Source organism: Centroberyx affinis, unplaced genomic scaffold, assembly GCF_046629955.1.
Source record: "Centroberyx affinis isolate AG114_WGS23_722 - 3 ecotype Tasmania unplaced genomic scaffold, CSIRO-AGI_Caff_v1 ptg000827l_1, whole genome shotgun sequence".
Classification (NCBI taxonomy): Eukaryota; Metazoa; Chordata; class Actinopteri; order Beryciformes; family Berycidae; genus Centroberyx; species Centroberyx affinis.
In genome coordinates this window covers 239,295-265,678 of record NW_027279426.1, presented here as the reverse complement: position 1 = coordinate 265,678, position 26,384 = coordinate 239,295, and the positions used below count along the sequence as shown (strand labels likewise).

General features: G+C 42.4%; 1 protein-coding gene across 1 annotated transcript; it reads left to right on the top strand.

The window, feature by feature from the left end:
- Positions 1–71: 71 nt before the first annotated feature.
- med12 (mediator complex subunit 12) lies at positions 72–26,358 on the top strand. The gene is made up of 43 exons (XM_071520815.1): positions 72–203; positions 1,064–1,168; positions 1,294–1,485; positions 3,417–3,576; positions 3,788–3,963; positions 4,221–4,331; positions 5,023–5,295; positions 5,500–5,646; positions 5,826–5,925; positions 6,072–6,208; positions 6,618–6,749; positions 8,150–8,276; positions 8,734–8,963; positions 9,278–9,337; positions 9,529–9,702; positions 10,466–10,610; positions 11,591–11,709; positions 13,028–13,171; positions 13,362–13,525; positions 14,413–14,544; positions 15,029–15,256; positions 15,407–15,551; positions 15,879–15,999; positions 16,768–16,878; positions 16,982–17,095; positions 17,419–17,555; positions 18,334–18,513; positions 18,911–18,982; positions 19,150–19,313; positions 19,739–19,900; positions 20,081–20,282; positions 20,688–20,797; positions 20,966–21,101; positions 21,604–21,753; positions 21,947–22,312; positions 22,461–22,611; positions 22,769–22,991; positions 23,243–23,309; positions 23,673–23,902; positions 24,156–24,343; positions 25,210–25,448; positions 25,702–25,783; positions 25,912–26,358. The coding sequence occupies exons 1-43, from the start codon at positions 102–104 to the stop codon at positions 25,947–25,949; spliced, it is 6,546 nt and encodes a 2,181-aa protein (XP_071376916.1). The 5' UTR covers positions 72–101; the 3' UTR covers positions 25,950–26,358.
- The last annotated feature ends 26 nt before the right edge of the window (positions 26,359–26,384 follow it).

Sequence of the window (26,384 nt, the reverse complement as noted above, 5' to 3'; positions counted from 1 at the left end):
GTTTGAAGTTTGAGAGCAAAATTTGACCGGAAGTGTGTTTCGTTGTTGTAGCTAGGTTCAAGCTGCTGAAGAGAGGAAAGCCTTGGCTGTGATGCCGCTGGATGATGGCTGCTTTCGGGATCCTAAGTTACGAACACCGGCCCCTAAAGCGGCCCCGGCTTGGTCCTCCGGACGTTTATCCGCAAGATCCAAAGCAAAAAGAGGTCAGGTTTTGGAATGTGCAACCTAAAACGACAATAATATCTTTTTGGGGAAGGAATCTCCAAGCCAAGTTGCTATGCAAGCTAGCTAGCCTGTTTAGCAAGCCCTCCAGACGATTGGGGCCTAGCAATAACAATGAACAGCACCTAGTTGTCAGTTTGTTAGCCATCTCGCCAGCTTACTTCGAAAACAACCGGTTAGCTAGCAACCAGAGTTAGCTAGCTCATCGGCTGCTGAATGCTAGTTTGGTATAAATTGCAGCCATCGTTTTGTGTTCGTGATGGAAAATAATATGCGTTGCCTCTTTGGTTTGCTCTGCCGTGCCTGGTAGTGCGTGACTAGTTAACGTTAGTTAGCTTGATGTTTTGATCCGGCGTACCTAGTTAACATTAGCTAAACTGGCACAGCTAACGTTAACCTACATGGGTAGCGAGCCATAATTTTAGCTAAACTACCTGTGTCGCAATTTTCACATGATCTCTATTCTAGCATTCTAATGTCATTTAACTGTAGCTTGGCCCAGTTGAGTATTACTATTTGCCCCATATCTATTATTAACTTCAGATAATCTGTTATTGAGTTGATGCGGTTGCCTAGCTTAGATGGAAAACTGACTGCAGCTGCACACCTGAAGGGCTATTCTGTCAAAGTTGCTGTGCCAGTATCAAAATGCACATTAACAGTGGGATAGCACATCACTCGGTTTACTCAAACTACTTATTTTCACCTCTTTTATTCACCACCTCTTTTTTTTAATTTGTTTTGGAAACAGATTGGCTGGGGTTTATAGTTAAACAATAAGAAATTCTCATGCATGTTTTTATATACTATCCATATGTAATGAAAATCATTTTCATTTCAGGATGAATTGACTGCATTGAACGTGAAGCAAGGATTCAACAATCAACCCGCTGTGTCTGGTGACGAACATGGCAGTGCAAAAAATGTCAACTTCAACCCTTCAAAGGTAATTAGTCCCTTTAAAATCAGTTTCCTCTTAACACTGTATGTTTTGGATTTTTGTATGAATGGTTTTGATTGATTTGGCCATGATAGATGTTTCACCACAATGTTTCCCTCAATGCTTCACAGATCAGTTCAAATTTCAGCAGCATCATCGCTGAGAAGCTGCGTTACAACACATTCCCAGACACAGGGAAGCGTAAGCCACAGGTCAACCAGAAGGATAACTTCTGGCTCGTCACGGCAAGGTCACAGAGCTCCATCAACAACTGGTTCACCGATTTAGCTGGGACTAAACCCCTAACACAGCTGGCAAAAAAGGTAAGACTGTGGAATAGCTCCTTCATTACTCATGCAAATTCTCTTCACATTAGTCAAACTGGCAGTATATTTATCGCACAAACAAAATTCACCTGGTTTGTACGAACAAAAGGACACGTTTGTGGAGAAAACGAAGTGCTGCATTGGCTTTGGCCTCCACAGTTTTCACAGGCTTGCTGGCCAAGCTAGAGGAATTCTTCGCGTGCCAGTACCCAGTGTGTGATTGTCTACAGTTGGTCTAAAATATCACATAATTGGTTGTGTTACCTTGTGGGAAAGCGCTTCCATTTTTTTCCCCGGTTGATTGCCGTTGTTTACATCTCCATGCTAACATCTCGTCGTCAACTCTTGAAACTAAACCGTTTTGAGGCTAGGCTTGCTGAGGTTGTTAAGAGGACATCTGCACGTTTATGACCGTACAAGAAGGGATTGTAAAGATGGTGAGATTGTATAAAATTGCTGGGGAGAAGTCTCCACCAAGTTGTGGATGATCCCAAATTGTGCAAGACCACTTGGCAAAATGTACGTGCCGGTTTTGTGAAAGCCAAGAAGAGAATGAAGGGCAAAAATTGTACATAGTACTCTACCGGATGACTCCATTTGTTCAACATTGCAACATGGAGACAATTTTGAAGAGGTAAGTTAAGCTCTTTTTTTTCACCCAGTACTATAACCAAGTGGCGCTTGTGCATAGATCAGCTCTATTGCTTGTCTTGTTTAGGCCTGTGTAATATTGACCTAAACACATTGGCTATAGATTGTTTGTCTGGTGAGTTATTATGCTCTCACACAACAAATCTCTTCGAACAAGTGCCAGTAAATGACTCTTGAATTTTGAATACAGCAGGCTACATAAGGCTATATACTTAGGCTCGCTTTCTGTTCTTAACTGCGTCAATCCTTTAACATTTAGTATTACATTATAGTGTGTGTTTAGTATTTCCGTTTTGTTTCTGACTGCCATAACCAATTTCTTCTTCTCATTATACAGGGGGATGACACCGCTGAGCCTTTCTCAAAGCCAAATCTCAGATTCTTCATCTGCGTCTACCTTATCTGTTGACATCATGTTTCCAGCTGTCTGTGCTGATGACTTTGTTAGCTCAGTTTTGCAAAGGCTCTTCTTCTCCATCTCATTCTGTCAATTGGCCAGACCAGGGAAGAAATAGAAAACACCGGGAAAATACAAAGGATTCTGACGTTGTCTACATTTTTGCGGCCCCTGATAAGCGGAGAATAGAGTTAAAACCAGTAGATCTGTTTGATTGTTATGTGCAGCATATAGCGGGCTTCATGCGCATGCTGCCTCCAGAGCATTGCTGCAAGTTTAACATCCAAAAATTAATGTTTGAAACAGAGCAGGCAGTGTTGGCAAGCAAATCCACATCAGGCTAAAATGTGTGTGTTTTCCTGTAACCTACTTTGCAAAACAGGATTTTCTGGAGCTGGTGTTTACATTATTTTTGGACTTGTATGCATGAAGTTCACCTTTTTATTTTTTATTTTGCACATTTCAGCACAATTCCTATCTTATTTGTACACTAAATAGTCAACTGGTTGGAAAGGAGTGTTTTAAGAGTACCATGTTATACTGTTCTTGTCATGTTCATCAGAACGAATTCTGAATAAATTACTTTGAGTTAAATGTACTGTTTCTGTGTTTTTAACTGTTTACCATACCTTAAGAAAAACACATTTCCCTGCAATTTACTTGCTAATTATGTTGCCAGCTTCAGTCTCACTCTTCTTTACACATTTCTCAGTCTCAGAGCATTAGTAATTTATAGTTTGTCATGATGAGGAACAAGGGTGTAATCTCCAATTCATTTATTTTGGTTCATGCTTTTTGTGCTGTTCTGAAAAATATTCTGTGTGCACGTAATGTATGCATTGTTTCACTCATAACTGATGCTGTTAAAATCTTGTTACAGGTTCCAATCTTCAGCAAAAAGGAAGAGGTTTTTGGATACTTGGCCAAGTACTCAGTCCCCGTCATGCGTTCAGCATGGATGATCAAGATGACCTGTGCATATCATGCTGCCATTACAGAAACTAAAGTTAAAAAGAGACATGTGATTGATCCCTGTATAGGTAAGCAAACAACGTAATTATTAACAGCCACTTTAAGGAAACCTTCATTGATTTGTTTTGATGCCTGTTTCATATTTTTTATATGATGAACAAAAAAATGAATATCGTCACTGCCATGGGAAGCGATGCGATTGCTTTCATTAGAATGTGCAGCCATTCATCAGAGCGCTCCGTGCCTTGAAAATGCATTTGTGTGTGTCTGTGTGTGTAGAGTGGACCCAGATCATCACTAAGTACCTGTGGGAGCAGCTCCAGAAGGTGGCTGAGTTTTACAGGCAGTCTTCCAGCCAAGGCTGCGGCTCGCCCCTGCCAGCCACCCCTGCTGAGGTGGAGACAGCCATGAAGCAGTGGGAATACAACGAGAAGCTAGCCATGTTCATGTTTCAGGTCAGTTGAGTCTCTAAAGTACACTTCTGGCTGCTTGACTCACTTGATTCCTGATCCTCCGCTTTGCTTCTCATATAAGTGCTGCTGCGCTGTTCTTGCCAGTGGGAGGAAGCTCATTTTTACATGTGTAATGGGAAACAAGTTCTGAAATGGAAATCACTGTATGTTAAAATCCTAGAATTCTGCAATTACAGTGGTCACTTTGTTGAAGACCAACATGATATAAATATGTGATTGTGTTTTGTTTGTGTGTTCAGGACGGCATGCTTGACAGACACGAGTTCCTGACATGGGTGCTGGAATGCTTTGAGAAGGTCCGACCTGGGGAAGATGAACTTCTCAGACTGCTGCTGCCCCTTTTACTACAGGTAGGCTATATCCATCTATCCATCCACTAGGGATGGGACAATATATCGAAATTCAATATATCACAGTACAAAAATGTAACAATACATATCATGGGGCAGAAAAATGAACTACCCTGCTGTAGTAATCACAAATGAGATGGCTTGCCCATCACAATTTCACAAGCTCTACCGTGAAATTATACTATTTGCACTTCGTAATGACATTTTTAAATTGTTGTTGACATTCTAGCAAGACAGTGCCATTGCTAGAAAGATTTGTGGCTCGGAAATAAACATAATACTGCACAAGTCATACTTTGTTGGCATTAAACTTTTATTTATTTCGTATCGTGGTTCTATCGAATCCTGAACCCCAGATCGTGTATAGAATCGTATCGTGAGATAAGCATATTTTCCCATCCCCACCATCCGCTATCACTTCAGCATCTCTCTACCTCAGTCTCACATCGCTGCTCACACACTGATGTCTCAGGTTTGGTGAATGTGCATGCTGTTTTTCAGCAATGTCCTGCTTAACATTCATTCAGCTGCACACAGTTATACATATTCATATCTGGCTGCTGCCCTGCTCTTAGTCTTTTACAGTTGACCACAGTTAACAGCTGAGCAGGTCAATTAGAGCAGTCCATCATTGTGTACCCAGCTGTGAAGCTAACTGGTTGTAATCTTGTCAATCTTGCCCGTCCCACAGTACTCAGGGGAGTTTGTGCAGTCGGCTTACTTGTCTCGGAGACTGGCTTACTTCTGCACACGCCGCCTCAACTTGCTGCTAAGCGACGGGAGCCTGGGCCCTGGCACAGGAGGGCACCCGGCCCACGGTATCTTGGCACAGCCAGGGAACGCCCTACCCCCCACACCGACCTCCCAGCCCGCAGGAGGAAACCAGCCCCAGACACCGTTCACAGACTTCTACATCTGTCCCCAGCACAGGCCTCTGGTGTTTGGGCTCAGCTGCATGTTACAGGTATTGCACACGCTGTAGAAAATGCTTTTTTAGATAATATTGAGATTCACTGACTGATATGTGCAGTATCTCTTAAGTCAGAACTCTCCATGCTTTGATAAATGATCAACTTTTGAAAATGTCAAGATAGAAGTAGAGTGTTTCGCTTATTAATTCTGACATTTCTTTCCCCTCTTATCTTTGTCATTGTTATTGCTGCTTCAGAGCATAGTGTTGTGCTGCCCCAGTGCTTTGGTGTGGCACTACTCTCTAACAGACAGCAGGAACAAGACTGGCTCCCCTCTGGACCTCCTGCCCATCGCCCCTTCCAACTTACCAATGCCAGGGGGCAACACTGCCTTTACACAGCAGGTACTGCTATCGGTGTTCATATAGTTTTCTTCTTAATTTATTCCAAGACTTCCTGTAAATATGTGAGTACAGCCTAGAAAAGATCTTGTATGATTTCTCATTTGTTGTTGGATGTTTCTTTAATTTTTGTTTTCTTGCCAGATGATAAAAGTACCTTTTCACTTGTTCCTCCACTTCAGGTCCGTGCAAAGGTGCGAGAAATTGAGGAGCAAATCAAGGAGAGAGGGCAGGCAGTGGAGTTCAGGTGGTCATTTGATAAGTGCCAGGAGACCACAGCTGGTAAGAAAACTAATCCTTCATCTGCAGCAGACGCCCTGACAAGCTATCAAGTAACATGCTCAGCTCTTTGTGAACAGGTTTTTGTATGCATAATTGGATCGATGTTTGTATCTCTGAGACAATTGTTTTCTGTGATCTGTCCGCAGGATTCACTATCGGGAGGGTTCTCCACACCCTGGAGGTTTTAGACAACCACAGCTTTGAGAAGTCTGATTTCAGCAACTCACTGGACTCTCTCTACAACCGAATATTTGGCTCAGGCCAGAGTAAAGACGGCCATGAGGTAAGGGTTGATCAAAGTGGGTTCTCGCCCTTTCCCTCTAGTGTCTCTCATTTTATCATGCTTAAAAGGGCAAAAACTTTAAAGCTTTTAAATAAGATATGATATGGCCAAATGTTAAATTTGAACAAGAGGCTTACAAAGGTCAAACACATACTGTCAGCACTGAAGATGACCTTCTTTTGCCGGAACCAGACTGAATCGTTTGTGTGTTTTATTTTAATGTCTTAGCAACCTTTGACTGAAAAGTGGACCAAGAGAAAAACTTTCTTTACTGTAATACGTGGTAATTTAGATGCTAGCTCCTTTGCTGAATGCCACATGATGATTTCCTATTATCAAATTACAAAAGGTGGAGACACGCAGATTGTATTTTTAGCCATATTGTCTCATAACTCATGCTTGTGTCCAGATGTCACCAGATGATGATGCGGTGGTGACCCTGCTTTGTGAATGGGCAGTGTGCTGTAAGCGTTCTGGCAGACACAGAGCCATGGTGGTTGCCAAGCTACTGGAGAAGAGACAGGCTGAAATAGAGGCAGAGGTGAGAAACCCACCCCCCCCTCCACACACACACACACACAAACACACACTAATGAAATATGGCTCAGTGTATTGCATAGCACTTTAGTCTATATTTTACAAATCTACAGGTCAATGTGTGCATGAACTGAATCAGCAATTGAGTCAGAAGTGTAAAACAAAATGATAGGCTACTGGACACAGATGGCTACCGCTGTCGGTGAGAGCCAGGAAATGTTTCTTAAATATTAAAGCAAGCTATCCACATGTCTCCTCTAGCTGGTCCTGTTTTTTCCTGCTGTGTGATTATTACATTCAGGCCCTTCGTGTATAGGCTTTGTTTGAACCGTGACAAAGTAAAACATCTTGATCCAATGATTTTCTTAGCAAATACTAGGTTGAATCCATTATCTGGCCAAAGTGCATCCATCAGTTTCCAAAAAACCTGATCACCTAGAGAGAGACTGTGGGTTTTAGGTGAGAACAGAATGACATCACTTCTGACCAGAAATGGCCTACATTCTTTAATAGCTTAGAAAACACAAATCATTGCGTGACAGTTGGAGAATTCTCTGAACTGGAGGAAGGACAGGCAGCACACCAGAGATTTCCAGTCCTTTTCCATATTTTACTTGGGCAACAAACAAACTTCATATAGCTCAATATGCGCGCCACAGAATTACTAGAATTACTTTTGCCCCTTTTGGGGATAAGTCCCAACAGTCTTAGTAACTGAATAGCCTTTTCAGGCAGTAGTGGAAAGTTCGACACAGCCAGGCCACCAGCCTACTGAAACACATCCACATATATGCGGTAGTTGCTTAGGCGTAGGTGCCTCTCATTGGCCGGCCAGGACAGCTGCTGGCTCTCTGCTCGTCCTGACCAACGCTCAACCCTCACATGTTGCCACACACTACTTTAGTTACTCTTTTTCTGAAGGAAAATTATGAGTCAAAATTCCAGAGACTTGACTGTTTTTTTTTTTTTGTACTGGCACAAATGTGGGGGGAAAATATTTAAAAGTGACCAAGTGGACACACTCTAGAGTGCTGTATTCTCTTGTGCTCGCTCCTTCTCTGTCGCCTGCTCGCTCATTTTCCTTTCTACCACATGACCTGATGGCACGCATGAATTGCTTTGCCACTGCTGTGATGCTGCTCAAGACCCATTGTGCCCCTCAACATTGTGATAACGTTTGAAATATTCCCACTGCATGATTTATAAGGCTTTTTTGTGACTTCTGTATTCTAGCTGTAAAACCAAATTAACATTTCAAATAAGGGAAGGTTGCAAATCAGTGTTATACAGCTATCACTCAAAGACTGTTTGCTTGCTCTAAGTGTTTCACACACTGTATTTGTGGGTATGTGTGGGTGTATATATACAGTATATATATATATGTGTGTGTGTATTTGTTTGCAGAGGTGTGGCGAGTCGGAGGTGGTGGATGAGAAGGGCTCTGTGTCATCCGGCTCCCTCTCAGCAGCCACACTACCAGTCTTTCAGGATGTTCTGTTACAGTTCCTAGACACTCAGGCCCCTATACTGAGTGAGTCTCTTTCTTTACATTTACTGGGGCTCCATTTCTCTTGTATCATTTATGTGACTCTCAAAGGTGTCAAACTTTTGTTGAGCTTATATTGAAGTTAAGTTGAATCCTTTTTCTGCCTGGCTGTTATTTCTTTTCCCAGTACTTCTTTTTACATGAATTTTACAGGAACACTGGAATATTTATTTCAGTTGTTCTGTTGGATGCTGTTGTACTAACCCTTGTACTTCCTGTTGGTTGCTTGTAATGTTGTCAATTTAGGAAATAACGCTTATTGTACAGTTGTACCTGTTACAAGGTGCTCTGGTTGATAGAAGTAGCTAAATGTAGGTGAGACAAACTTGTAATTGTTCTCTCCACTAAATCGAAATATTAGGATAGCAGATGTGCAGATTAGATATCAAGGCAGATGGATTTAATAACACAAGGTTATTAAATCCCTTTTTTCCCTCTGTAGCTGAGCCAGGGAACGAGAGCGAAAGAGTGGAGTTCTCCAACCTCGTGCTACTCTTCTGTGAGCTCATCCGCCATGACGTCTTTTCCCACAACATCTACATGTGTACACTCATTTCCCGCGGCGACCTGGCCTCCGACTCCCACCTGCCCCGCCCGCGCTCCCCCAGCGACGAGCCCTCCGATGAGTCAGAGCGCAAGGAGCAGGACGCAGGCAGCAGTGTCAAGATGGAGGCATGTTGGAGGCATCTGTTACTGTTTTTGTAGATTATGATGAGTCATATGTGGAAATATACAATGTTTCAAACAACTGTGAAAACACACGCCAGTATTGGTGAGGTGCTGGCCAAGGACAGCAGAGGACTTATTTATTAGTTAAAGACCACAGTACCCTGATGATTTCTTGTTGAAATGTTGGTTTTTTAACGAATAAATAATATACTTCCTTTATCAGAGCAGGAGTGTGCAGCAACTCTTCATTTTTAAGAAATATACAATGTAACCGCTTGGTTTAAAAAGGTAATATGAGGTCATTGTTTGTTCAACAGGATACCGGCCTGTCGGAGTCAATGGAGATCGATCACAATTCCAGTGCTAATTTCGACGAGGTAGACACACTATTTATCTTCTTTTTTTTGTCTTTCATGATGCACACACAAATGTTGTGTAGAGTCGAGGTATCTTTAATGAGCAGCACTTCTATAAGTACTCTCCAACAGTATGCACCACTACTTTCTATAAAATTCCTGCATTGTTCTTGTGCCGTTGCCCTCAGTCATTTTAGCCTTTTGCCTTGCAGATGTTCTCTCCCCCAATGCACTGTGAGTCCAAGGGGAGCCCCTCTCCTGAGAAGCCAGCCCCAGAGCAGGACAGCAAGGCCGCTTGTAAAGACAAGGGCATGGACCCTGCCTTCCCACAAGTGTATGAGCAACCCCGCCACATTCAATATGCCACTCACTTCCCTATCCCTCAGGTAAGCACACTCACAGCTTAGCATTTAAAAAGGAATTCCACCACAATTCACTTTCAGGTTGTTATCTGCAAGAGTAGACCTGTTCCTAGAATTTACCAAGTTCAAATCAAAAGGGAAATGCAGTCCAGGTGTTGAAAGTCTGGAAAAGAAAAATGAATTAGGTCATTGGCAGGTCTGGAAAAGTTTGCCATTTGGACAAAAAGTCTGGAAAAGAATGAAAGATTGTTCAGTCTTCATACATATATAGCGTATGACTAATACACTACAAAAAGACACACAATATCTTTGTGCAGAATAATCTTCAGTTTTAGAGTGAGATTGCCTCCAGTCTGGAGTTTTAAAATACAAAAGACACATGAGCCATGGCATTCCCATGACAAATTGCATTATTTGAGATGGCTGAAAGCAAATTTCAATAATGCACTCCTACCAGTATTAAACATCTCCCATTTCTTTTGTTTTGTTGTTAATATTGATTTGTTCTCTTTATGTTGGTTGGATTCTTTTTCCAACCCTCATAGACGATGCAGTTAGATGTCTTTTGCGTTGCTCTTGAGAACTCAGAACTCAAAACACATTTGGGAAAATTATTGTAGGATAATCTAGTCCATTTTGTTGGATTTCCCCCTGAAGCCTAGCCAACTCAGATCTGTTTTTTGTTTTTGTTTGTGTAGCTTTACTCGGTGAACAGTGTGTCTTTTCACAGTGCCTAGTTTGTCAGATACATCCGGTTTATAAGGATGGCCTCCTTGTCTTTTCCTAGGAGGAGAGTGCCAGCCACGAGTGCAACCAGCGCCTAGTGGTCCTCTATGGCGTAGGCAAGCAGAGAGACGAAGCACGACACGCCATCAAGAAAATTACCAAAGACATCTTGAAGGTGCTCAACCGCAAAAGCACAGCAGAGACAGGTAACCATGTTCCTCCGTTCTATCACTTTTTGACTGATGGCTTAACATCCTACATTTGCCATTTACTTCTGTTTTGCATTATCTTAACTACAGGCTTGCAGTTTGTCTGGCAGCCAACTGCCATTTTAGAATAAATTATACTTTAACTTTAACTATTTCAGCTACTTTTCATGTTTAGGGATGACTGCTTTTTGTGGAGAATGGAGCCTTTGAAATGGCTTTGAGTGAAGCCTTGATGTGTCCCCAACTGGATTGACTGTGGTTATTTTCCGACATCTCTCTGCAGAATAATCTTTATATATCATACACGAGAGATAATGTTTTGCCAGAGAGCAGTTTGGAAAGCAGAAGCTTTGTCATGCTGGCATGTGTTCAGATGCAAGCCGACTACTTGCTTTCCCACTGTGGCTATTCCAGCTGTTATCTGATCCTCATAATAACTCTCCCACGTTCAATAGTCATTAATAGTCCTCATTTATTTTCCCTTTTACTTTTGCCCTTCTTTAGAGAACAAGCTTCTTTTCCTTTCTTTATTGACCCTAGGGGGTTGCATCACTCAATATTCATTGCACCCAATTTCTATGCTAATAGCTGTCATCTATCCACAGCCATTTTATCTCGGATGCATGTGACCTTATTAAGGTGAATTAAGGTGATAAGTTATAACTTAAGTTATAATTACATAGATTGAAGTGGTTTTGTGTCACCTTAGCACATTCCTGTGAGCTGATGACCTTCAAGTCTCAATTGTGTTTCACCTAAATGGAAAGTACTGTTTCCCTTTCCTTTCAGTGCCTTTATAGAAGTGTCCTTTGCACTGAAGCTTCAAATCGAAGGAGCCTGGAAAAAAGATAACAGACCATTGGCTTAACTCGATTTCACGGCTGGCCTGTTCAGCAGACTGGAAAAAAAAATCCCTGACCAGTTATGAGTTGTTGCTCCCTCTCTTTATCTTGCCCTCTCTATTCTCACATACGTAGGAGGAGAGGAAGGACAGAAGAGGAAGAGGAGTAAGCCTGAGGCCTTTCCCACTGCAGAGGATATCTTCTCCAAATTCCAGCACCTCTCCCACTTTGACCAGCACCAGGTCACCTCTCAGGTTAGACCACACAACCTGAGGCTTAAATGTCCTATTTCTCATTTCAGAGCATGCAGGAATCAGTTGATTGTTTGGGGACTGGCCATAGGGTTTATTAATGGAAATACGTTAGCAGCCTAGAAGCAGCTACCTCCCAGGGTGACTCATTTTAATCTAAATGGAATTTCAATGCAAATTGATTTCTGCTCTGCAGTGTTTGAATACTATTTGAATGGATAATGCTCTCAAGTGGCAGTACCTTGTAAAATACAGTAGAACCTTATTTATCTAGATTTCTCTGTAATAGAGGTTGTTCAGGAGAATGAAATAGCGCTTAACTGAAATACACTCAAATATTGGCCAATAGCTTATTTGAAATATGAAACACGCATTCACTTTGCATTTCAAAACTCTGTGCAATTTCATTTTCAGTTGAAATGCTTTTAATTAAATATAGCTGCAAGTAGCGAGTCCAGGGTTCAAGGCTATGTGGGACTGTTAAAGATTTAAGACTCTAAAGAGGACAAGAGCTATGTGAGAGTGTTCAGGAATTTGAGTCAAGTTTCATTGATAGGAGGAACATCTATCCAAGGACATTGTGGTGGTGCTTGCATCTGTCTTCATATTAACATTACTGTGAAAGGCTAAACATTGAAAGCGCTGATATTCACTGTGCTTTTGATGAATTTGTAGAAATTTGATAACCAGATTGTCATGGTAGTAAATATGTATATATGGTTTTTAATATACCACACCCACTTCAAAGTTCATTGGTTAATGGAAGCCATTTTGTTTACTCAATAAGGCTGGTTAATGGAACAGTTGTCTATCTTGGTGTAGGAATGGTGTGTACAATTTTGGTGTTGATGGGTCAAAATTGAAAAAGCATTGGGGAAATAACTTTAACAAAAAATTGAAATGGTGAGAATCATTGCCCATTCTGATGATTGATGGCATAGATTGACAGAAGAAAAAAAGAGGGGTATGTGGACCCAGTTTCCTGACTGAAGGACAAAATTTGAATGCCCCAAAATCTGTAAATGGTGTGGAAGATACAGCCTTTAAAATGACCTTTTGATTGTAATGCCTCCATCTGTCCAGTTTGTCCCCTTCTAACAAAAAAATTCCAGTGGCTGGCAAGCTGAATATTCTGGCATTGCTGCATGTTTCTGCTCATTATAAATGTAGACTGGCTGTGTTGGAGCTCTGCTGCTTGGCAGCATGATGTTCTGTTGCAGCCCATACACAAAAGAGGTGTTTGTAGAGTCATAACCAAGACCAAAAATCATTGCTATTTTATTATGATATTATTGATGTCTGATATTTTGTGTGTGTGCAGGTGTCCAGGAATGTGCTGGAACAGATCACCAGCTTTGCCTTAGGGATGTCCTATCACCTGCCCCTTGTCCAGCACATACAGTTCATCTTTGACCTCATGGAGTACTCCCTCAATATTAGTGGCCTCATAGACTTTGCGATTCAGGTATGATCTTTACCACAGTTGCCATTTAATGTGGGCATCTCATCAATATTTTTTTCTAGAATCCCATTCCATGATTAATCTGTCTATTTTATATTCTTTCTCTTGCTGTTATGGCGCTAGATTTTTCCCAGTCAGCCTTTCAAATCAGATTTGTATTTATTGTTTTTGAAAGATGCATTGTGTTTTGCAGCTGCTGAATGAGTTGAGCCTGGTGGAAGCCGAGCTGCTGCTGAAGTCGTCCAGCCTGGTCGGCAGCTACACCACCGGCCTCTGTCTGTGTATTGTTGCAGTGCTGAGGAGGTACCACTCCTGCCTCATCCTCAATCCTGAGCAGACCGCACAGGTTTTTGATGGGTATGTCACTTAGAAACCTCTAATATTTTATGTAATACATGCAAAAATTATTAGCTAATTAGTACCTTGCGTCACCGTTCCCCCACTGAATCCTGCCCACTCTCCTTTACTGTTTACTCTCACAAAATCCCTTCTCTCTCTCCTTAACTCCTATGACCTCCACCAAGGAGACTGTGTTTTTGTTCCTGTTAGTTTGTTTGTCTGTCAGCTGGATATCTCAAAAACTTGTGAACAAGTTTCCATGAAATGTGGTGGACAGATAGGCCTTGGGCCAAGGAACAATTGCTTAGATTTTGGTGGTGATCCAGATCTGGGATTTCCACCATCAGACGATAATCGTTTCATAGCCGTAACTATTAAACTTTTTATTTTTTTATTAAACAGAGATAGAGACTTGATTCCAAATTTTATAGGGATATTTGCTTAGTCAAGAAAGCAATTTCACTTAAAATGTAAGTGATAGGAATGATGTGTTTGGGTGTAATTGCAAGTTGGAGAATTGTTGAGCGTTGGCGGAGGTTTGTGCTCTCATAGCCTTCTAGTTTTCTTGTTTTTCCCAGTTCTTTTCTCTTAAATGCTGATCCCTGTAGTCACAGGAATGTTGTCGGGGCACTATGGCCCTGGTCCTTGTGTTTTTTTGTTATGCGGGTGATCTAGAAATTTAAGCTTCTTCTACTGTTGCACTCATTGAAAGTCGTTCTGGATGAAAGCATCAGTGAAATGCCTGAAGTGTCGTATCTAAAGATATCTTATATAAAGCTTCTAATTTAAATATGCTGAATAAAATATTTAAATGATGGTTATACATTAAAAACCCTCATCTAGATAGCTGAGTAAGGAGGGAATTGTCGCTGTTGAATCCTGACTGTGTGTAAACATGTTCTCAGGTTGCGTATCGTGGTGAAATCGGGCGTGAACCCGGCAGACTGTTCCTCCGCAGAACGCTGTATCCTGGCCTACCTGTACGACCTCTACACCTCCTGCAGTCACCTCAAGAGCAAGTTTGGAGAGATCTTCAGGTAGAAAAAATTTAAAATCAATGCTGCACTATGCCAGGACAAAATCACATGGAAAAGCAGATTAATAGCTAGAATCTTCTTTATCCAAATCTCTCAAGGATAGAAGTCTCTTTTTGGGAGGAAGGAATGTGTAGAATAATGATATTATTACTATATTGAAATACCATATCTAACTTAAAATATACATTGTACATTCATACACATTCATAACATTTGAATACAGATGTATTTGCTGTAAAAGTGCTTTTACTTTCATATATTAAGTAGAAAAATCCAACAATTATTTGCTCAATGAAATTTCATTTTGCACGTTATACCAGATCTACCTAAGCAGGTTTTGTTGCCTATTATGCCTATGTGAGGTTTGAATAAACAAGGTATGCAGTTCATGGTCTTTCCCCTTCGTGTATCAGGATCATGTCCCCTTGTCCTCACATACTGAGCTCTGAGAAATGCTCCCTTTCCCCTTTGCGTTCTCTCTCAGTGAGTTCTGCTCCAAAGTGAAGAACTCCATCTACTGCAACATCGATCCATCAGACTCCAACATGCTATGGGATCCTGTGTTCATGATGGAGGCCATTGCCAACCCTTCGGCCCACAACTTCAACCACTCCATGGTGGGCAAGATCCTTAACGACAGCCCGGCCAACCGCTACAGCTTCGTCTGCAACGTGCTCATGGACGTGTGCGTGGACCACCGAGACCCTGAGAGGTGTGTTAGTTTTGTTCTATCTGTGTTGGTTGCTTGTGTTTCTTTTTTTCCTCTCCATCAAAAGGCACCATCAATTTATGGCTCAGAGTACTACTGTTTTGTGCTCTTGTTTTAGACTATTGTCTCATGTGATTAAATTTGTGCTTTCAGGGTGAACGACATCGGGATCCTGTGTGCAGAGTTGACAGCCTACTGTCGCTCTCTGAGTGCTGAGTGGCTCGGCATCCTCAAGGCCCTCTGCTGCTCCTCCAACAATGGCAACTGTGGCTTCAATGACTTGCTGTGTAATGTAGATGTAAGTGCTTTTACATTCTCTATCTAGCACTTATCTTTTGCACATACAGTAATATTTGTTACATCTTCTCTCTAAGCACTGTGGCATTGATTTTTACTATTGATTGCTTGTGTGGGTTGAAGGATTTAAGCGATTCTGCTGTTGCACTCATTGTTTGTCACTCTGGATAACAATATCAGCCAAATGTGTTTACTCTCACCTACCTGCCTGCCAAAGCTCCATCTTTTGTGAATTCTGATGTTCAGTCATTATCTCATTTGTGGACATCGTGTTCTTGTCTCACAGTAATAAATCAAAAATTTATCTCTGTGCACTGCTATCCCTTAGGTGAGTGATTTGTCCTTCCATGATTCCCTGGCAACCTTCGTAGCCATTCTCATTGCTAGACAGTGCCTACTCCTAGAGGACCTGGTTCGCTGTGTGGCCATCCCCTCCCTCCTCAACGCTGGTAAGGAGTGTTCACTCTCAAGCATCCTGCAACCCAAATTATGCAGATTAATGAAGCCGTTTCAAAATGAAGAACAGTTCTCACATTGCCATCCTCGTACGGTGCTGTGACTGATTTGCCCCTTTAAACCTTCTCTCCAGTAACGCCCTCATTTGAGTTGTTTCTCGCTGTGATATGGCTGTACCATGGTTTTCCACGCCAGCCCCCTTCAAAGCATCTATATATAATCTCGCAGCCCTAGGCTTGTTATAAATGAGTTAGCAGTATATTGCAGCTTGTCTCGTAGGTCTTTGAAGGAATACCAAGCTGTATAATGCATTACTTCTATCAGAGAGGGGAGGAGAGGGGAGTAAACAGAGCACATTTGATCTGGGTCCATGAAGCCTGTGTGTGCTTTGTGCACTGGCCAGAGAAGTGCCTCTCTCTCTCCCCACTGTTAATCTGTTTCTCCCAGCTTGGAGACAAAGCCCCATTCAGCCATGCTGTTTGGTTGAGTTTGGCTCGTTTTATTACACTACTACACATGCCAAATGCCAACAGCACTCTTATGTGGCAAATGCTTTGTTCTCATTCCCTCTTTCACATCAGCTCTATGAAAATGCCACTTCATTCTGGCTGTCTAGAAGTCTATCTAGGACAAGGTATAAATTTAGATGTCACTTTGATGTTGTAGATTGTGTAGCTTGTGCAAAAAAATGTGAAGCTCAGTTGTGTGATCTGAGGACTCTCAACTTTGACCGTTGTATATGTTTCCAAACTCACCTCCAGCCTGCAGTGAGCAGGACTCTGAGCCAGGAGCCAGACTCACCTGCAGGATTCTGTTGCACCTTTTCAAGACGCCCCAGCGCAACCCTGTCCCCCAAGACGGCGCTAAGTCAGGTAGCATACACAAACCTTCCTATACATGTCCGTGTATCTCTGTCTAATTGGCCGATTTGTCACTTTTTGTCTTATACTGATGATATGGTATGATTTTGTGCAGATAAATCCTCAGTTGGTATCCGGTCGTCGTGTGATCGCCATCTTCTTGCTGCCTCTCAAAACAGCATAGTTGTGGGAGCAGTATTTGCTGTCCTCAAGGCTGTCTTTATGCTTGGTAAGCCTTTTTGCAGTACTATCATATCAGTGAGCTCAAGATGAGAGCTGGATCAAACTCTGCTCTGCCTTGTATGAATGATCAGTCCTTAAATCATGTCACTCCTTGTCTGGAGCATTATTTAATCCCTTGTGTTAAACACAGAATGTATACACATCTGATTTTTATAATGTGATATGGTGACGGCCCAAAGGATATTCCCCTGTATGAACCTCGGTGTCAGTTGCCTCCTACATGAGATGGATGCAGATTAGCATACCGTAAAATACTCCATCATGTCGAGGACAGAAATGACTATCTTCTCTCTCTCCATGTTATTTTAGGTGATGCGGAGCTAAGGGGCTCAGGACTGTCGCACCCTGCTGGCCTCGATGACATATCTGGGGGGCGCACTGTCTCCATAGAAACAGCCAGCTTGGATGTATATGCAAAGTATGTGCTGAAGAGCATCTGCCAGCAGGTGAGGATATAATGTGAAATGAGATGAAAGAGGAAATTAAATGTAAAGTTGTCCACCATCACAGCCACCATTATAGGATTTGACATTGTTTGTTAGTGTGAAATGGAAAAGGTTGAAAATGAAGGTGGTGATCTAACTGTTAGACTCTGACAGAAATTGCTTTCTACTGCTTAGAGATATGCTTGCATGCTACCTTTCCATGTTAAGTATTATTAACATGGTTGTCTTCTCTGTCAGGAGCTTGCATGGGAATGCACACAGGAACAACGTTCAATCTTCCTTTTTTACTCACTTTAGCAATCCTGCTTTTCTGACATACTTGTGAATGCAGCCAAAGATGCAAAAGAAGTGTGAATGAGATCATTTTCAGCGGCAGATGCCGCTTATGTCACACAGATACCAAGGCCAGTAGGAGAGTTGCCAGTAGCCCAGATGGCTAGACGTGGCCTCGGGTCTCAAGAGACTTCAAAAACATTTTCTCCTTAGAATGTGTTGCTGTGCTGTTCTATTCCTGAGAGAGGAAAAGTGACCCCTTGCCCTGTTTTCATCACCGCCCGGCTTTGGTTAAGCTTGTTTTGCATGACTCAGTTTCCATGATACTTGGGCTTAAGCTTCAGTATCACTGGAGCCCTGTTACCTCAAACAAGATCCGGTAACTCAATCCCTCACGTTAGGAACTGTCATTTCCCAACTACTTTCACATTTCCCCCTCTGCTACTTTTGCCTTTTCTTTGTTCCCTTCTCACCCCAACTGTGTTCCCCTCCATCTGTGCTACAGGAATGGGTCGGAGAGCGCTGTCTTAAGTCTCTGTCTGAGGACAGCAGTGCCCTCCAGGACCCGGTACTGGTCAACATTCAGGCCCAGCGGCTTCTACAGCTCATTTGCTATCCACACCGCCAGCTGGACAGTGATGATGGCGACAACCCCCAGAGGCAGCGCATCAAACGCATACTACAGGTCCAGAATACTCACAAACTCACATGGTGTTTAAATAGAGCGTGAGAAGTACAAAGTACTTTTTTGTCCATTTGAGCTTGAGAAGAATCTTTTCCTTTGGCTTACTGAAGAATGTGTGGCTCAGACAGATGAAACAGGTGGATTTAATAAGTGGTTAAGCCTTGGCCATTTGTGATCATACTTGTTTTGAAACATTTTGATCAGTACATACCTTCTGTTATGGAGATTTCTTTATTGGACCGGGACTGTGAAGTATTGCTGCCCTCTGCTGGTTGAAGCAGGGGTATAGGACATGTATTACCAGTCCCATCAAATGTCCATGATGACAACTGTCTTTTTGATAATACACACAAGGAAAGAATGTATGTGACTAACAGTAATCCTGTCCCTGTTGTAGAACATGGACCAATGGACGATGAGACAGTCGTCCCTGGAGCTGCAGCTGATGATCAAGCAGAGCACCAACAATGTCAGTTACATCACTGCTTGTTTTTCAGAGCATCTAACAATATTTTTTGGCATAAGAAATTTTTATATCTGTAATTTTACGGTATTATGGACTGCATCAACACAGCTTTGAATGCGTGTGAATGAATCTGATCATCCCTTGATTACCCCTTGTGTCTTTTCCAATAGGAGCTCTACTCTCTGCTAGAGAACATAGCCAAGGCCACCATCGAGGTGTTCCAGAAATCAGCTGAGATGAACTCCAGTAACCCCTCAGGGAATGGAGCAACGGTCCCAGGCGGCTCTGCATCCAACAACAACAACACCGCCAGCAAGATGAAACCTATTTTGAGGTGTGTGTCTTTGTATCTCTCCTTAGCACTAATTTGACTTCTTTTCCGTGCAGTTCTCCCTTACATTGATTGTCATAGCAACATTTTATTCTCACATATTCTCACACATTCTGCGCTCATCGACATATTGTGAGGTTACTATGGCTCCAACCCTTGCACTCCTTACTGTTGGTTATGTGTAATTTTGGTGATCTAGAAACATATTCTACTGTTGCATTCTGTTGTCGCATTCATTGTAAATTGCTTTGGATAAGAACATCAGCTAAATGCCTAAAATCTAAACTGTAAAATTTCATATAAGATATTTTAAGGGCCAAATGCTGGCCTACACCCTTTTATCAACATAAAATTTACAATCCTTGCCTGTTTGGTTTGCTTTCAGTGCAGTTGAGACTTAACATTTCTGTTTTTGCGGTGTGCCCCAGCTCATCAGAGCGGTCGGGTGTGTGGCTGGTGGCTCCACTGATAGCCAAGCTGCCCACCTCAGTACAGGGCCATGTACTGAAGGCAGCAGGGGAGGAGCTGGAGAAGGGACAGCACCTGGGCTCTTCCTCACGCAAGGAGAGAGACAGGCAGAAACAGAAAAGGTAAGTGGCAAGCCCATACCTCTTCCATGCTAGAACAGATCATGTTTTATTTACTCTTTATTTAACCGGGTCGTTCCATCAAGATAATCCATTTATAGAAGCTACAGAAAACAAAAATCAACCTTCCAACCTACTGAGCGTGATCTGTTTTTTCATCAATTCTGTTTTGTTCTCCCCCAGTATGTCTCTGCTGAGCCAGCAGCCATTCCTGTCTCTTGTGCTGACCTGTCTGAAGGGCCAGGATGAACAGAGGGAGGGCCTGCTCACCTCACTCTACAGCCAAGTGCAGCAGATTGTCACCAACTGGAGAGAAGACCAATACCAGGATGACTGCAAGGCGAAGCAGATGATGCATGAGGCTCTGAAACTACGACTGAATCTTGTAAGAGCCTCTTGACCGCCATGATCACCTTCAAGTGCCCCTGACTACAGAAACTCCACTTATAGTAATAGATTTATTGACTAACCATTTAAATTGACAAATTTGCTAAATTGTAGATACACCCAGGAATGCATATTGACATTTAGATCTACCATCTGTCAAAGAGAACTAGTGTTTATTGATGAATATTGTTCTGAGGCCAGAAAGAAAGTAGCCAGTGTATCTATCTAAAAAAAAAAAATTAAACTGACTCATTTGACTAAAAATTTCTAACAATTGAGTGGCTGACATCGAATAAGGCAGCCCTTGTAATGACAACCCTTCCTCTTATTACTCATCTGCTAATGCCAGTTTTATATTCGCATGATCTGAGGAGTGACATTGTTTTTTGCCTCTGCTAACAAGGTGGGTGGGATGTTTGACACGGTGCAGCGCAGCACCCAGCAGACCACTGAGTGGGCGGTACTACTCCTCGACATCATCAGCAGTGGCACAGTGGACATGCAGTCTAATAAGTAAGTGTCAGTTCAAGGGAAAAATCCATTCTAAAGTGCAGTCTGCATTAGTCGCAGTAACCTTGGACAGTTCAATTATTTGTAAACACAAATTCTCTAATCGTTACAGTCAACGGGTATCAATCACACAATCAGCCTCTTTGATTAATGTTTGTGTCTTTCCAACAGTGAGCTATTCACCACAGTCCTGGACATGCTGAGTGTGCTGATTAATGGCACACTGGCTGCTGACATGTCCAGCATCTCTCAGGGCAGCATGGAAGAGAATAAGAGGGCCTACATGAACCTGGTCAAGAAGCTCAGGGTAAGAACAGTACATGTAGATGTGCTCCTAATTTTAGACATTTCTTTATTTTTATTTTCTGCCTCAATGAAATCAGTAAGAAAGGGGCATTAGTTCATGGTAAAACAGGCAGCAAGGTCATAGCATCATCTGGAAAATATACAGTCAGAATGAAATGACACAAGCAACCAGTTGTATGTTGCAGTTAGAACTTCACCTGCCAAAATTGTCTGTGAAAATGTGTAAAATTTATGTTGAGGTGCAAAAATATGAGAAAAATAGTCACAGTCAAGTAGAAATCATACAATCAAATTCTTCTACATTTAATGCAACCAAGCTAAGCTCTATAACTTAACTACCCCTGTCTTGATTAGCTGATTAATTTCTTTAAAACAAAAGTTTTAAACAGATTTGCTTGTGTAGGGAAAAGGGAGTTAACTGCCTTATTGAGAACAGCTGTTAATTTAATTGTTTACATATTCATCATCGCTGTTTCCCACAATGTGCCGTTTTTGCTTCACAGAAAGAGCTCGGCGACCGGCAGTCAGAAAGTTTGGAGAAAGTTCGCCAGCTACTGCCACTGCCCAAGCAGACCCGTGATGTCATAACCTGTGAACCCCAGGGCTCACTAATAGACACCAAGGGTAACAAGATCGCTGGCTTTGAGAAGGAGGTAAGGACTTTCTCACATGGTCATGTTCCATGACATCTACATGTTGTAAGGCTCTACTTGTTTCAGTGCGAAATAGTGCATACTTGCTCCACAAACTTTGGATAAATTACAGTTAAAAAAAAAAAAAAAACACATGCCGATTTCACAGTTTAAACATAGCCTTTAATATATAACCATGTCTCTGTTCCACCAGGGCCTTCAAGTTTCAACCAAACAGAAGATCTCTCCCTGGGATGTGTTTGAGGGTCTGAAACACTCTGCCCCTCTCTCCTGGGGCTGGTTTGGCACAGTGCGTGTGGACCGCAAGGTCACCAAATTTGAGGAACAGCAGCGCTTCCTGCTTTATCACACCCATCTGAAGCCCAAACCTCGTAGCTATTACCTGGAGCCCCTCCCCCTGCCCCCGGAAGAGGAGGAGCCCCCGACGCCTGTTTCCCAGGAACCAGAAAAGAAGATGGTGGAGGCAGTTAAGCCAGAGAAGAATGTGCCCACTGCGCCGACTGATTCAAACAAGAAGAAATCCAACAAGAAGAAGAAAACTCCCTATACCAAGACTGAGGTCAGTTATTTGGTCCACATCTGATGATTTCGGATTAGTATGATTTGACTGACTGGCATTCTCTATACACTTTATTTCCTGGTTAGAAATTGCTACTATCAGATCAGAAGAAAGCAATAAAATATTTTGTTTTTCCTGTTCTCACTAGGACTATGTGAACCGTACACCAAGTGGCGTGCCCTATGGGACAGGTATGCCACCTGACCTGATCATGGGACAGCAGAACCACCCATATGGCAGGATAAGCTACGGCCAGCAGCCCATAGGCATATACGCACAAAACCAGCCTCTACCTCCAGGTCAGTTTCCAGAATATCTTTTTCATCATCATCATCATCACCGTCATCACTAGCAGTATGACATATGAGTCCAGGAATAATTAAGACTTGGAATCAAAAATATCTTCAATGAACTAACAGATTTGGATTGTGTTTTACATCTTTTCCCTTTCCATAGGAGGTCCAGGTTTAGATCCTCCATATAGACCGGCCCGGAACCCCCAAATGAACAAAATGATGCCCACGCGGCCCAGCTACCCGGCCATGATGCCCGGCATGCAGGGCAACATGCCCGGCATGATGGGACTGGACAAGCAATACCCAATGGGTTACAAGCCCCAGCCTAGCATACCACAAGGCCAGATACTGCGCCAGCAGCTACAGGTCAGACTGGTGAGTCAGTCTGCACTGAGTAGACTTGACCAGAAGGGGTAGCTAGTGAGCTGGATCAGAGCTTGACTCAGGATAGTGGCGAGTCTGTTTGATGCCTAGTTTTTGGTTTTGAGTGTCTAAGACAAGCATGAGATAACTGTTGTAAGTAGAGTAATGTACTTGTCTAGAAAAAGCAGTGCTATTAAGTGTCATCTTTACCTTCCTGCGGAGGACAGTGACTCACTGCTTTACTGACTTGTTATTGTTTTCAGAATCAGAGCATGCTGGGGCAGCAGATGAGACAAATGGCACCCAACCAACCATATACTTCCATGCAGCCATCTCAGGTAAGAGGTCTATTTTTATTTGTGTTTTTTTGAAGTCTTAGAAAATGCATGTGTTATCTGACACCTCTCTTTAAGTCCAGACTCAAAATGTCCTTTGTTCAGCACAGCCTACAAGCTACTTTAACTCTCTGCTGCAGTCTGTCACTTCTCCTTTGGACTGCCCAGTATTGCCCAGTACTCTCATATCCACTCACACACATGCAGATGGGCATGCACACACACAAGCTCTGGCTCTTGTTTTGTGTCTTGTTTCCTTTTCCTTGTTAAAATGGCTCAATACACTCAGGCACTATCACTATATCAATGATGGTTTCCTCCTATGTCTCAGTTTGTCTTATCAGCATCCTCTCTCTGTTTCTTCAGAACATATCTCAGGGCTATACCCACACACACACGCACATGGGGATGCAGCAGCATCCGTCCCAAGGTGGTGGTATAGTTCCTTCCTCCTATGGGAACCAAAACTTTCAGGCCGCCCATCCTGGAACCAACCCGGCCGTGGTGGACCCTCTGAGGCAAATGCAGCCGAGGCCCAGTGGCTATGTCCACCAGCAGGCCCCAGGCTACGCACACAATATGCAGAACACACAGAGGTATGCAAGGCTGCTGCTTTGTCATGACTTTTTTTAATAATAATGCTGAAGGTTAGTGTTGTATTTTAATATGTTGTTACTCAGTAGCACTTTGAAAGTATAATATACTGCTCCTGTAGCACCAAGCTCAAGTGTCTCGTCAATTTTGCTTTATTCCAGTTTATGCTGTGGAGTTTTTGTGCTTGATTTCATATTAATCACATTGCTGCCCGTCCGTGTCTCATTATCTGTCTTCAACTCCTATGAACCTTAGGTTTGCCCACCAGCCCATCCAGCAGAACCCTATCATGCATGGTGGACTTGGCCACATGGGAGGCCAGGGGGTTCACCCGGGCATGAGGCCCAATCAGATGCTGGCAGAACAGCAGCAGCAGCAACAGCAGCAGCAACAACAAGCACAGCAACAGCAGCAGTACCTCAGACAACAAGCACTCAGAGTATGTGTTTTTACCACTCTCGCTATCCATTTATCCAATTCCTTGCTATTACTTGCTATCAGTAACTGACTGTTTAGATGCACTGATAGTTCTAATAGTTTTAGTTTTCATTTGCGCCTTTTAATCGAAAGTTTATCCCTGAAAGCTACCCAATGTTTCATAATAATAATAATAATAATAGTAACGGAATAATAACATTTTATTATACTGTATGTTATTTATATAGTGCTCATCTAAAAGCAGAGTTTACAAGTGGCATAAATAGAAGGAATTCTGAAATTTATAAAAAAGTTAGGCAAGATTTTAATGTAAAAATACATCTGTCTCAGGCTAAATCATGAAGTGGGGTTGCAATAGACAAGAGTGTCCCATGCCCCATAATTTGACCCCATAGATTTGCTCTGTTTGCCTCTGTTTGAAATTCTGGTGATCCAGAGAAAGCTGGACTCACCAACTTATTTTGCCTCTCATCCCTTCTTTGGTATAAATTGATCGCAGACTGGCAGAGTTGCTACACATGAGTGTGCTGTGTGTAGTTTACTGACACATTAGATTACTGGGTATTGGAAGTTGTATCTCGCTGCAATTTGGAGCAGCCAATGTGCAAAGTTGCCTAGTGTAGCTTTAAAATAAGTAATGAAAAAAGTCATTTAACAAAATATTAAATTAAGACAAGTAAACAACATTACAAGTGGTCAGAATCAAAATCGTTACATAAAAGTAAGTCTCTAAAAGTGTCTTAAGTGATTTAAAAGATGATACTCAATTAGTGAGGCTAGGTTCCTCAGGCAGGCCGTTCCACAGTGTAGGATCCCTGCGCTTTAAACATAATCAGTAAAATTTAAAAAATTCCTAAGTCTTCACCTTCAGATATTCACCTTCGTCTCTTCCCTATGTGCGCCCAACAGCAGCAGCAGGCCCAACAACAAGTTCAACAGCAGCAGCAGCAGCAGCAGCAACAGCAGCAGCAGGTCCAGCCACAGCAGGTCACACCCCAACAACAGGTTCAGCAGCAGCAGCAGCAGCAGCAGGTAGCGGCGGCGCAGCCACCAGCCCAGGCACAGAACCAGGCCCTGGGCATGCAGCCACTGCCCCCGCAGCAACCTATGGTAGGTCGCGTCCGGTGGAGTATCGGCATTATCATATTGTCAAAAGTTTAATATGACAATATGTGATATAGCGCAAGGCAAGAACTCGGTGTACCTGAGGAAAAGTGATAGTGGAGTGAACCAATAATATGGGTTGAATATATGGTTGATTTTTCAATTTTTTTCACGTCAATTTGTTATTGAAGTACTAATTAATGTAGGCTATCTATTAAACACCTGTAAAGCTAACGACTTGTGTGTGTCTTCATTTCAGTTCCCACGACAAGGTATGCAGCAGACTCAGCAGCAGCAGCAGACTGCAGCTCTGGTCAGGCAGCTCCAGCAGCAACTTTCAAGTAAGACGACAAACTTGTCATGTTTTCATTTGTGTGTATATGTGTGTGTGTACAGTTGTCATTGTATATTGATGAACAACAGATTCTATATTGACACATGATCCTTGTTTTTTTTTTCCCTTTCTCAGATACACAACCAGGACAGAGCACCAATTCATATTACTGATACTGCTTGTTTATAGTAGTGTGCGGAGAATAGAGACCCTCAGTGTGTGGGAGTGTCCCCAATCTGTAGATTGGCAGGTGAATGTGTCCAATGCCGTGCAGGCCCTGTTTGTAGAGGTTTAGGCTGTTAGGAGGGACAACTGTTCAAGGCACAAAGGGCGACCAAATGGGCGAACCAAACCCCAACTTGACCACCGAGGCAACATGTTCAGAAAATATCTCTTCAGTCATGTAATTACGGAATATCCGAGGAGGGATTGTGCTGTGAAATAAACAGATCATGGAGAATAATGGAAGTTTATGTAAAAAAGTACCAGAAATTATAAGAATAATGCAATTTTTTATTTTATTTCAATTTGTACAATTTTTTCAGTTTCGTGTATTTCTCATTAAAAAATCATGTCAGTTTTTATGTCTTGTATTTGTGTTGGTTGCC

Excerpts from the sequence above, each read along its gene's own strand:
- med12 (XM_071520815.1), top strand. The coding sequence starts at position 102 with ATGATGGCTGCTTTCGGGATCCTAAGTTACGAACACCGGCCCCTAAAG. Across the intron at positions 5,926-6,071 it reads GTGCCAGGAGACCACAGCTG|GATTCACTATCGGGAGGGTT; the intron begins GTAAGAAAACTA and ends ATCTGTCCGCAG. Across the intron at positions 17,556-18,333 it reads TGAAGAGCATCTGCCAGCAG|GAATGGGTCGGAGAGCGCTG; the intron begins GTGAGGATATAA and ends TCTGTGCTACAG.